At 34.0% G+C, this 12,855-nt stretch overlaps 2 protein-coding genes across 3 annotated transcripts; one reads left to right on the top strand and one right to left on the bottom strand.

The window, feature by feature from the left end:
- On the bottom strand, positions 121 to 4,801 carry LOC109331654 (CDK5RAP1-like protein). The gene is made up of 3 exons (XM_019566295.1): positions 4,438 to 4,801; positions 1,848 to 2,905; positions 121 to 915 (listed from the first exon to the last, which is right to left on the bottom strand). Exons 1-3 carry the CDS (start codon positions 4,722 to 4,724, stop codon positions 416 to 418), a joined length of 1,845 nt encoding a protein of 614 aa, XP_019421840.1. The 5' UTR covers positions 4,725 to 4,801; the 3' UTR covers positions 121 to 415.
- On the top strand, positions 5,996 to 12,310 carry LOC109331964 (D-2-hydroxyglutarate dehydrogenase, mitochondrial). 2 transcript variants are annotated; one of them, XM_019566788.1, is made up of 15 exons: positions 5,996 to 6,561; positions 7,308 to 7,409; positions 7,551 to 7,598; positions 7,925 to 7,995; positions 8,418 to 8,536; positions 8,808 to 8,903; positions 8,974 to 9,083; positions 9,827 to 9,907; positions 10,020 to 10,120; positions 10,591 to 10,699; positions 11,391 to 11,496; positions 11,615 to 11,700; positions 11,790 to 11,915; positions 12,013 to 12,143; positions 12,186 to 12,310. In XM_019566788.1, exons 1-14 carry the CDS (start codon positions 6,019 to 6,021, stop codon positions 12,100 to 12,102), a joined length of 1,788 nt encoding a protein of 595 aa, XP_019422333.1. In that variant the 5' UTR covers positions 5,996 to 6,018; the 3' UTR covers positions 12,103 to 12,143; positions 12,186 to 12,310. The 2 variants fall into 2 exon arrangements, with proteins under 2 accessions (XP_019422333.1, XP_019422332.1); XM_019566787.1 differs by having other exon boundaries at positions 12,013 to 12,310.

Raw genomic sequence — 12,855 nt, 5'->3', positions numbered from 1 at the left:
TTGGACTTGTTTCTTTTTTTTCCAAATGTCAAAGGACTTGTTTCTTGCCTGTATATGATATTCAGTAGAAAAATATTAATATTTTAATTGTTACAATATTATATTTTTTCATGCACGAAATCACCTAAAATTTGTCCTTCATCAAATCTCAATTGTCAGAACATAAGAAATAAAATCACAGCAATTGTCTCTGGGCTATTTGAAGTTGCATTGCAGGTTTGCCAAATGGATTCTCAGTGCTCTCCATAATGTAAAGTTAAATAAATGCACACTCAACCCTTTTCATGTAAAGAGAAGAATAGCATATGATACAAATCTGATCCAGCTGATAAATTATGGGCCTAGCTTTATGTTGTGTAGTAAGCTAAACAAGGGAAAGAAATGTCTATATCCAAAAATTGACATGACAAACTGATTATGCTGCAACAGCTTCTTTATCCAGATTATTACTGTAAAATGAACTCAGTTTTGTTATAGCAAGTGCTTCACCAAAGAGTGATGCTCTTGTAGATCTTGATATCCGGACTTCAACATAATCACCAACCACAGGATTTCGCTTTGTATTAACATCTTCCCTGTCTGGGATTGGTTGGCTTACAAATAAAACTCGATGGCCCTTGTCACTCTTGCCCATAAGCTCAGTATCAGGAGCTCTTCTATTGGGTCCTTCAACCAATACTAGCTGTATTGTTCCGATCTGAGAGTCGTAACACTTGCCTGTGCTGTTGCGGAAAGTCTCAATAAGTTCAGTTAGCCTCCTCTGCTTTATTTCCTCAGGAACATCGTCAACATAATTTCTATGGGCATGAGTTTTCTCCCTCATGCTGTAAGCAAACATGTATGCCATATCATATCCAACAGCCTTTACGAGAGTCAATGTGTCTTCGTGGTCTTCCTCTGTTTCTCCACAAAAACCTGTAAGGAATGGATGCAGTACGGTAAAATATTAGTGTGGCAAAGAAAATTTACAGGATAGAAACTTTTGGGTATCATATCTACATACTGGAATTATCAATAAGCTTATATACCTTTAGTACTTTGCAACAAAATAACATGTAGCATGTTATGGTATATCGATACTGCTATGGTAAACCTCAATATCACAAACAAAATAGTTGATGATGATGTTTGTGAATAAAGATTTTATTTACCTATTCCACACTAATCTCTTAAGCAGTTAACCTCCACTCCTCTGTAGCGAAAATTATCGAAGAAAATCTCAATAGTTTCAGAAATGCAAAATTTACACCTCCAAAAGGTTGTATGCTAGATGGACTCATAAAAGGAAAAATACATTTTACCCCTCCTTAAGTATAGGACTTTCTTAACTTACCCTACAGGTTTTTTGGTTATTACTTAACCTCATGTAGTTAGGTTGAAGTGGAATCATTACTTTTCAGCTAAATCAAACACAAGTTAACCTCTAGAGACACTTAAAACTAAACCTCGAAGAGGTTAAGAAACAATTGTACAAACTTCAGGGGATTAAGTAATAAAGAAAAACATTGTTTTTGCAATAGGCCACGCCGTGTGAACATGCCTTGTGTTAAATTTCACTAAAAGTATTGGGAAGTTGAGAAAAGGGCTATCAAAGTAGGTAAAATATGTTTTTAGTTTTAACCCTTCATAACATGGTATTTAAAGTATTCTGAAGCTGAATAGCTTGAAAAATAACACAGAATAAAAGCTCACTTGATACAAGATATTTATTGACTAAAATAAACAACAGATGTAAAACTCCATCTTCCATATGCTGAAATTAAGATGCACCAAGTAGAAGGCAAACCTAATAAATAATAAAGGAAAGAAAAAAGGACAGAGCAGAAGGAACTTAAAAGATATATTACCGCAAATGAAATCACTACTTAAGGCCACATCTGGAACAGTTCTCCTAATTTTTTGCACAAGATCCAAGTAAGCTTCTCGAGTATATCCTCGTCTCATCCTCTCAAGCACCGCGCTACTTCCTGTTTGTGCAGGTAAATGTATCAAATTGCATACGTTATGTCTTTCTCGCATAAGATAAAGCAATTCATCTGGGAAATCTTTAGGGTGTGGAGATGTGAATCTGAATCGCATCTCAGGAAATTCTGAGGAGAGACGATCCAATAGATCAGAAAATCTTAAGCCCATATTCTTGACCTTAGATATGCTGGAAAATCCTTCACTAAGTTTCCAATTGGAGCCGGGCTCAACCTCTTTCTCAACCCCAGATGTATCATTGTAGCTGTTCACATTCTGGCCAAGAAGTGTTACTTCTTTGACACCCTCTTTCCAAAGCTCTGCCACCTCTCTCACAATGGATTCCACAGGACGTGAGCGCTCTCTACCTCTAGTGAAAGGCACAATACAAAAAGAGCACATATTGTTGCAACCCCTCATCACTGAGACAAAAGCAGAAATCGAATTCTTGGAGATTCGAACTGGATTAATATCAGCATAAGTCTCCTCAAGAGAAAGAAGAGTATTGATCCCTTTCTGGCCATAGTCGACCTCTTCCAGTAATCGAGGCAGATCCCTATAAGCATCAGGCCCACAGACTACATCAACCATTTTGTCTGAATCGAGTATCTTTTCCTTTAACCTCTCAGCCATACATCCCAAAACAACTACTTTTGGAGGGCGCATGGACTGTGACCTTCCAGTGGCAACATTGCTCTTCCATTCCCTCTTAAGAAACCAAAAGTAATTGAGCCTCTGCCATACTTTCTGTTCTGCATTTTCCCTGATGGCACAAGTGTTGATGAATATTATGTCTGCATTCTCAGGGACACTCACAACTTCGCTGTAGCCAGCATTTTTCATTACAGAAAGGACAATCTCCATATCATTAACGTTCATTTGACATCCATAAGTCTCATGAAATATACGACCTTTTGAAGGAACTTCGGTCTTTGGTACAATGCTACCAGTAGAAATACAAAAACTGAATAAGTAGTAATAAAGAGACATAATTCTTAATCCAGTCTAAAATTTTGCAATGATAAAATATTCATAAGGGCATATAACATTTGCTTAAACAAAAACAATAAAGCTTTTGTCCCTAGGTGATAATAGCTACACGGATCAACAACAACCAAGCTTTAATTCCACTAGGTGGGATCGGTTACATAGATCGAATGTTACCATAAGGTGTTATCATAAGTCATGTTTATTGACAAAATATTGATCTCTAAATTTTTCCTAAGTTTCGTCTATGATTATTTTTGGTCTCCCTCTTCCTCTAAAAGTTGGACTAACTTCCATTTGATCTACTCTACTTACCGATGCTTCTAACGATGTCCTCTAACATGTCCAAATAACCTAAGGCATAATTCTGCCATTGAGAGGAGCTATTCCAAAATTTTCCCAATGCATTCATTTCGAATTCTAATTTTCTAACTTGTCTAGTGTTTCCACTCATCCAACACAATTTTCTTATCTTTGTTGCATAGAGTTTACTCCCTTGTTGACATTTTATTGTCCAACATTTAATCCCATATAATATTGTGTGTCTTATAGTTGTGTGGAACTACATGGATCAAGCGATGCCATGATGTTTAATTTCAAATCATGTTCATAGACAATTAGACAAATCATTTATATATCAACTATTCTTAATGGTTTTTGATACAATCTTTCTTGATCTCTCTTTACCTCTAGCAATTGAGCTACCTATCTAATTTACTCTTTTTATAGGAACTTCTACATGTCTTCTTCAAACAATCCTGAGCTACCTCAAGCAAGATTTTACATATTTTCTATAGTACGCCGTACACAACTTTCTCACTAATGCATTCACAATTAATTCTATTTTGTCTAATGTGTCCAGAGTCCACTCATCTAACACAATATTCTTATTTCTACAAGATTGAGTTTATTTTTTTGTTGGATTTTTACCGTACAACATTGCAAATCTTATAATTGTGGGGCTAAAATTTTCCTTTAAACTTGAGTGATTCTTATCTATCACAGGTAAATTCGAAACACTCCTCTATTTCATCTATCATTCTTGAATTCTATAATTCACATCTATTTCTCAACCGTTTGTATGATGGACTCAAAATACCTAAAGCATGTGACTTATGGTACAATATGGTCTTCAATTTTAACTCTAAGCTAGAATTAATGTAACACTTCCTAAACTTACATTTCATATACAAAGTTACATTTTTGCATAAACAAAAATCACGTGCTTCCAAATAATATTTCCTGAAAACAAAAAAATGATTTAATATTGATCCACTTTTCTACACTATCCTTCCCAGGAACATTCTCATATCACATTCCTACAAAAACGTGCTCAATTCATTGGAATACATGGAAACTGAAGTGAATAGCAAATGCCCACAAAGCAAACTGAATAAAAATTGAATTTTGCAGGTGAAATTGTAGCAGAAATGTATGATAAAGAAAACCCATAAAGTAGAGAGGTAGGTGTTTGTAATAATTACTCACTGGGGTTGAGATTCGGAAGCAGTAATAGTAGACTGGGCAATGAAGTGACGGAGAGTAGGACCATCAGATTTGTTAGAAAGATAAGAGAAATTGGTGGCATGGTTGAAAGTGAATGGGCGTAAAGGTGGATTGGGATGTAAATGTGGAAAATAAGCAATGGGTTTATGTTTGTGATTGTAGTGAAAATTGAATGTAAAGTTTCTGAAATGAAGAGAAGAAGGACGGTGAAGCTTAAGGCGGAGAGCGGTGTGAGGATGGTGGATAATGGAAGAGAACGACGACGCCATTGAACACAACACACAGCTTCTACAGTGTTATGTTTTCATGTATCTATTGGAGGATAGGGTCTGTGAGATAAGGACCCTTGTGGTTTCATTAAACGACAACATTATTTAAATTTAATTATTTTTTATATAAATCACACACATTGTAATTTGTAATTATATTTTGGAAACCAACATTGTGATAAGTGGTGTAACATCCTATTATATTCAATTTGAGTATTGTAAATGATATTTATAGAAGAGATAACCACATATTCTAAAAAAAAATGTGTAGATTCTTTTGTAGTATAAAAAAATTATATTTTGGCAAAACTGTTTGGATTAATACTTTAAAGTTATTTATTGTTCTTACTTTTTGTTATATGAACTCTAGTTTTATTTTCATCCTGTCCATAATCTTTCTTTAATTCTCTGGACTAGTAAATAAACTTCACAAAGTTTGAATTATTAATTTCAATAATATCAAAAACTAAAAAAAATATTTATTAGTTTTAACAAATTAATTTTAGACTCTAGATTTAATGAAAAATAAATTATAAAACGAATTCCATATAAGAAATTTTATAGGATCAATTTTAAAATATAGGATTAACTTCTTTCTATGAGTGTCCAACCAAATATTGAACAAAACATTAAATCAGAAAAATAACTAAGGACAAATGTAGTAGTTTTCCACTATATTTTTGTAAGTATTTTTTATTTCCTAAAAGTTGTTGCCGGGAAGAAAATATAAGAGCAAAATATAAGATTTTGTGCTTATCATTTGGTAAGGTTGGTTTCTTAACCGATTTTAAATGTTGGTTGGATTATTTTCTGGACTCGATTAAATACCATACAAAATGTTGGTTAGATTACTTTTTGTCTCTACACTATTTTTCAATGTGAACCTCACCATCCGACTAAATATAACACATAATCATTTTAAATAAAATATTATTAATATTACTTATTATAATATTTAATTTTACATATGAAATAATATTGTTAATCATATATATATTAAAAAAATTAAAAAATCAACAATATTTTTACCAAAAATATATTATTATTCTACATGAAATTGAATAGTTATATATATAAATATAATCATAATGAATAAGTGACCATAAAATAGATAAGTCTGAACAAGATTATAACTCTAAATCTAATTTTTAAATTCAAATTCGACACTACCATCAAATTTGGGTCCAATGACGCGGCAAACCTGATCAGGTCCCGGTTTGATAACGTAATGAATCATGGACACGTATATAAATACATACGTGATTATCATGTACACGTATATAAATACATACGCATGGTGTTGAGCTTGATCACAAAGAGTGAAACTGCGAAAGACCAACTCCTCAATCTGAAGCTGAAAATGGCGAATCGAAATTGCAGAAACACACTTCACTTACTCAAACGCACCAACCCATTCTCACATTCTTCAACTAATCCAACTCTTCTACCATCTTCTTCCCCTCTCAACTCCTCTCCCTTATCCAAATTTTCCATTTTCGGAACACGTTTTGATCAAAACCCTATACACTTGGAACCCAACGTTTTTCGCTCTGATAATAAAGCTTTGTCCTTTTTCAATCCATTCGGAAATTTAGTGAAAACTAAACAATGGGGTGTTGGAGTTCAGAATAGATGTTATGGTTCAACATCTGGGTTGGTTCAGAGGAACCCCAGATTCTCAAAGTTGAATGATGAAGATGTTAGATACTTTGAGGAGATATTGGGTGCTAAAAATGTGATCCAGGATGATGAAAAGCTCATAGCTGCAAACACTGATTGGATGCATAAATACAAAGGCTCTAGTAAACTCCTCCTACAACCACGGACCACTGAACAGGTTCTTTACTTTTGTTTCTATTGAATACAATGAACAATTACTGTTTAGAAGTTTGTTTTGGTGAAGTGCTTGAAATTTTGTATTTTTTTGTTTTCTTTATTGCAATAAGGTAGCTTTTGAGTTTTGACTTTCTTGTAAGTGTTTTAAGCTTAATTCGATAAATTTGTCTGAAAACACTTATAAGAAAATCACGTGATGCGGCCACAATATTGCGGTGTGATACCGAATCGCAGTGATTGGACCGCAACGTAGCCGAATTGGACCGCAACGGCCGCAACGTAGCCGAATTGGACCGCATCGGCCGCAACGTAGCCGAATTGGACCGCATCAGGCCGTAACGTAGCCGAATTGGACCACATCGGCCGCAATGTAACCGAATTGGACCGCATCGGCCGCAATGTAACCGAATTGGACCGCATCGGCCGCAACGTAACCGAATTGGACCGCATCGGCTGCAACGTAACCGAATTGGACCGCATCGGCCGCAACGTAACCGAATTGGACCGCATCAGGTCGCAACGTAACCGTTTCGGGCCGCACGCATTGATGTCAAAAATATGTTTCTACTCACAAAATAATTCACACTGCAACAGCCACAATGAACGCAATTGCAATAACCAAAACAACAATTTAATACACTGGAAACAACTTTTTAGTCAAAATAAACACTTATTAAATAAGCACACAATTAATTGTTTATCATAAGTCCATTTTTTTATTTGTTCTCTATATATTTGCTTGTGCAGGTTTCTCAAATTCTTAAATACTGTAACTCAAGATGCCTGGCTGTTGTTCCTCAAGGTGGAAACACAGGACTTGTTGGTGGAAGTGTCCCTGTATTTGACGAAGTATACCCTTTAATTCATTCTCTACCCTAGCAAGGGTTCAACCTTGAACTAGGGGAAAATATGTTTAACACAATAAACATATTATGCCCTTTTTTGCCTACTGTAAATTATTAACAATTTTCCTATAATCTAATGCTGCAGGTGATTGTCAGTCTTAGTTCTATGAATAATATCATATCTTTCGACAAGGTAGACCATTTACTTCTTGAAAAGCGTATTTGTTATGTGTTGCCTCCTTCCTCTGCATGAATGTGTCTATTTGTGTGTCTTTGTTGCTCTGGTTGGTTTGAATTTCTGTTTATTGTTTAGTAGCTTAATATAATTTTTTCGAGCAACAAATAGAGTAGTTTTATCTTATTCTTTCAATTTATTGATAGACTACTGACTTTTCCGTTCTTAATCATATTCTTTAAAATAAATCTTAACTGAAGTGTGTCTTTGAATATTGGATTCAAAAAAAATGTTAAGCATGCCACTTAGTTCTGAAGTTTCTACAATTGTCTTTTTTTCTTCAGGTTAGTGGTATATTGGTATGTGAAGCTGGGTGCATATTGGAAAATATAATATCATTCCTAGACAATGAAGGGTAATCCTTGTCACTTTAAAAAGCCATTGTAATTGTAATACGTATTTATAATTTTATAGATCAACTTCATAGATCTGTTATTAGATATATATTTTTTATTTGGTTAGTCTTATGGTGGTTGCTTTTGGAAGAAGGATTTACAATACTACCAAACTTGTTGGTTTTCTTCCAGTTTTTGCATTGATAATTCTGAAAAATAATTGTTTTTGTCCTTTGCTTGGCTGAATTATAATGATAGTAAAAAAGGTTTCCCCGTTGGTTTGTTATTTTCTTAAAAGTTCTATGTAGTGCAAGTGCAATGAAATATCTTTGGTCTTGAAAGTTTTAGATGTTTGCTTCCCATTTCTTTGTCCATTTGAGTTATACAACTCATTATTTTGAAGTATGATTTCTGTATTAAATTGTTTACACTCTTCATTCAGGTTTATTATGCCACTAGACTTAGGTGCAAAAGGGAGTTGCCAAATTGGTGGAAATGTTTCAACTAATGCTGGTGGTTTGCGTCTTGTTCGTTATGGATCCCTTCATGGAAGTGTACTTGGTAAGCAAATATTTTTAACTCACCAGACGTGATTATTCAAACAGTTTGGCTGTTAGTTGTGTTCAATATCATCCAAATTCAATACTTCCAAAGTCAATGTACCAATCCTTGATGATTATATTGACTTAGTCTTTTCTAGAATGGACTCCAGTTAAAAGGTGGGGATTACTATGGTATCAGAGCACTGTAATTGCTCAATATATTGTAAGTGTGGCGGCATCTTTGGTCCATTTTCTTTTGGTTCTAAATTTATCTTTCAACTGCCTGGCAGGTATTGAAGCTGTGCTAGCAAATGGTACTGTACTTGACATGCTTAAGACATTGCGCAAAGATAATACTGGCTATGATTTGAAACATCTATTTATAGGTATGTAGTTAACAACAAGGCAAGTCTGGAAAGTAATAGATAATCTGATTGTCACCTACCAATGATGCAGGAAGTGAAGGTTCCTTGGGAATTGTTACCAAAGTTTCGATACTTACCCCACCAAAGTTAGCTTCGGTAAATGTAGCTTTTCTTGCTTGCAAGGATTACAGCAGCTGCCAGGTGCAATCATTGTTCTTATTTTGAAATTTATTTTGCTTGCTGAGTTTCTGAAACAAATCAGTGTTTCATTCTGGTTGCTGCATTGATTGCTTTTGTTACTTGCTTTTTATGGTTTCGGTAATTTTATGTTGAGGGGTTGGGATGCTTTTTATGTTGTCCTTTTTCATGAATGAGGACCTTTTCTGCCAATTTCATTTTAATTTTCTTCTCATTATCTCATTGAACTCCCCCCTTTTTAAAAGTATTTAAATTAAGGTTGAAGGACCCTGAACATGAGTTGACAAAGACTCACAAACCTCACATTTTTTTATAATGAATAGACACAGATAAGAAATGTATGAAAACATAACAATTATATGTATGGCTGAAGAAAAGGAAACAATTTGTTAAGGTTGTACTTAAATCATGAATTATTTCTTCTTGATGGAAAGCATATACATCACCATTTACCAGTATCTCCAATTAAGCAAGAGCAGAATAGGTCTCTAAGTGAGATATTAAGTTATATATGCCATTCATGTTACTATTTGGTAGAATTATTGTATGAATCTAACTATCGGATTCATTTTGTTTGCTAAAACTTATCTGAAATTGTTATGGTTAATTTGTGTGTAGCGTAATCTGTTACAGTTTATGGTCAATTCTTCCTTGAAAATTTTATGCCTATATATTGCCCTTTGTTTCTAAGAATGAAATAGGCACCCGTCTGATCAGGTTACCTTTGTTTCTGTATTGCTTATCAGAAACTGCTACAGGAAGCAAAGAGGAAACTCGGGGAGATTTTATCTGCATTTGAATTTTTAGATAGCCAGTCAATGAATTTGGTAATCTTTACTGATGCTACCTAATGTTGAGAAAGTTATTAGAAGTGTGACTTTATTTTCTTTTTCACTTGGTTGGATCCAAGTCATGCTGATTCGATTGGATTTGTAACAGGTTTTAAATCACTTGGAAGGTGCTCGGAATCCATTACCTTCATCACAATATAACTTTTATGTTTTGATTGAGACAACTGGCAGCGATGAATCTTCGGACAAGTAAAGCTTTTGCCATTTTATCTTGATCGACTTTGTTTCTTGTAGTATAGTAAATTGTGTTGACCTTGCTTGTTCTGAATTTTCGTCAATCAAATACCCCCATTTAATTTTTAACTTAAGTAATCCTCAACAGATATCATGTACTTACCATGCTAATGGATTTATCTAATGCTAGATTTTATCCCTACCCGTCTCAGGCTTCTGCAAAGCCTTAAGGAATTTGCACCACCTACTTCTGTTTTTAGCCTACTGGGTAGGAGATTGAATTGCAGGGTCTAATCAGTAACGGATAAGAGGGCAGCTATTTTAAGTCTCTTATCCTCCATGATTTCAACTTGCAACATTCCAAGTTTATGCAAATGAAAATTTACATGCCAAATATGTTAACTTATTTTCTGGTGTTTTTATCTCTTTTTTGTTTTCAATGTAAAATATGTGCACAGTTAAAGTTCTTCATTTTTTATGTCCAGGCAAAAGCTTGAAGCATTTCTACTTGGCTCCATGGAAAATGAATTAATATCCGACGGTGTTCTTGCACAAGACATAAACCAGGCATCATCCTTCTGGCTTTTACGCGAGGTTTCCATTTTCCACTCCATGATTCTTTCTTTTATTCTTTTGGAGGAATAGTTTGTGCTCGTCAAAATTAAGAATATATCCCTCATGTACTTTTTCGAAATCAGTGATCTTGTTTCTTTGAGCTGGTTTCCCTCTCTGTCTACCCACTCCCCACATATATATAACCCTCTCCGTATATTCTCATTGTAACTAATCTTCCCATGTGGCAGGTTATAGCAATGTCCTATAGAGAAGTTAAACTTTCTGCCAAATTGCTCAAATTTATTCTTTTTTAGTCGAGTTGCTCATATTTATTGTGATTTCGGCAGTTGATGCTTCTTTTAGTCAAGTTGCTCATATTTACATTTATTTCTTCCAAGTTTATTGACATGAACAAAATGTTAGAGGTTTCACTGTATGAGTGGCAGAATTACAGTGACGATGCTGTAAAACTAAAATACTAAATTTATTTGTTTATTCTCATTAGGAATTTAGAAAGATTGTTTTCACCAAAATCAGCAGATGAGAGCATTGTGCACTGGAATACCCTTTTTTTTCTTACTCAAAATCACCGTTTCTTCTATTTATTGATTCAGTGATGGTTTGTCTCATAAGTAATACACCTTCAGTTTAATATGAAAACTTCAATTGTCTCTCTATGTTAGTGCTATTGTAGAATTTGGCTATCATAGATGTCATCTAATGGTTTCAGGGTATACCGGAGGCATTGATGAGAGCAGGGGCCGTTTACAAGTATGATTTATCGATTCCTGTTGAAAACTTGTACAATCTTGTAGATGAAATGCGCACTAGACTTGGTAAGACTCGGACTATTATAAACACAGGCACACATTTCAGACTTTTATGTTAGAACATGAAAATGTATTCGATATGATTTCCTTATGTAATTTTATTGGCTTTCCCCCTGAGTTGTAGGTAATGCGGCTAATGTTGTCGGATATGGTCACCTTGGAGATGGGAATTTACATCTAAATATTTCTACTTCTAAGTATGATGATAAGGTATAGCTCAAGCAAACTCAAAACAACTGTTTGGTTCTTGAATTGTTCTTTTCATTTTACAAAATGTGGTTGATCTTAAAATTGTGCAGATATTATCACAAATTGAGCCTTTTGTATATGAATGGACATCTAAGCACCATGGCAGTATTAGCGCCGAGCATGGCCTTGGATTAATGAAGGCGAACAAGATTTTCTATTCAAACTCAAGTGATACTGTATGTATATAATTTGTTCATGCTGCAGTTCTCTATTTGAGAATGTAAATTTGTGTATTGAAATGTTATACTAAATTACTAATATAAAATTGAACAGGTGCAAGTGATGGTTTCAATAAAGAATTTGCTGGATCCCAATCACATACTCAACCCATATAAAGTTCTTCCTCACTCTCTCATTTCATAGTTTGACATGATCTTATGTTGTAATGTGAGAAAATGGTTACTTTCTTAAGGTGCAGTAAGTACACAGGAATTGTCTTCCCATAGTTGTGCTTCCTAATTTATCAAGGAACATGTGTATTTGCTGTCAAATAATTTAATGTTGGAAACCCAAAAGTGAAAAAAACTTACTGTTACAGTTTAAATGATTATTGTGTACTAAATTGAGTAAATTCTTATTGACAAACGATATATTGATTTGGTGGGGTAAGGTCTCGCTTGATCCCAATAATGATTTGATTATTGTGACCGACACTTGTTGGGAAATATAGTCACGTGGTCTGAAAGAGATTAGTTCTTTACCCAAAAAAGGTGAATAAATATATTTGGTAGTACAAAAAAACTATGATATTACTGTTAAATTTAAACTAACATAACCTATTTATGATTGACAAACAAGGCTCCATTCCTTTCCTTTTTTTGTCTTTCTATGGGAAATTTGTCTTTTTACAAAACTAAGAATTTTTTTTTTTTAATAATTCTAGTCCTGGATGGCTAATAAAAGAGATAGTGTATGAAATGTAGTCATTATAATTATTGTAGAGAGATGAATGATAAACTAGAAAAATACTACATAAATTTAACATATAGGCATATAAATTATAAGGCTTAATCTACTAGTCACAGTTTTAAAAGACAATTTAGAGGAAGTATATAAATGGGTTCTTCGGTATGATTACATAAGGAGTTAGAGACAACACTCACTAAGGGTTTGTTT

This window comes from Lupinus angustifolius, chromosome LG17 (assembly GCF_001865875.1).
Source record: "Lupinus angustifolius cultivar Tanjil chromosome LG17, LupAngTanjil_v1.0, whole genome shotgun sequence".
Classification (NCBI taxonomy): Eukaryota; Viridiplantae; Streptophyta; class Magnoliopsida; order Fabales; family Fabaceae; genus Lupinus; species Lupinus angustifolius.
This window is presented reverse-complemented; position numbering and strand designations above follow the sequence as displayed.

Excerpts from the sequence above, each read along its gene's own strand:
- LOC109331654 (XM_019566295.1), bottom strand. The coding sequence starts at position 4,724 with ATGGCGTCGTCGTTCTCTTCCATTATCCACCATCCTCACACCGCTCTC. Across the intron at positions 2,906-4,437 it reads GCTTCCGAATCTCAACCCCA|CATTGTACCAAAGACCGAAG; the intron begins GTGAGTAATTAT and ends TTCTACTGGTAG. Across the intron at positions 916-1,847 it reads AAGTAGTGATTTCATTTGCG|GTTTTTGTGGAGAAACAGAG; the intron begins GTAATATATCTT and ends CATTCCTTACAG.
- LOC109331964 (XM_019566788.1), top strand. The coding sequence starts at position 6,019 with ATGGTGTTGAGCTTGATCACAAAGAGTGAAACTGCGAAAGACCAACTC. Across the intron at positions 8,904-8,973 it reads TTTGAAACATCTATTTATAG|GAAGTGAAGGTTCCTTGGGA; the intron begins GTATGTAGTTAA and ends CCAATGATGCAG. Across the intron at positions 10,700-11,390 it reads CCTTCTGGCTTTTACGCGAG|GGTATACCGGAGGCATTGAT; the intron begins GTTTCCATTTTC and ends TAATGGTTTCAG.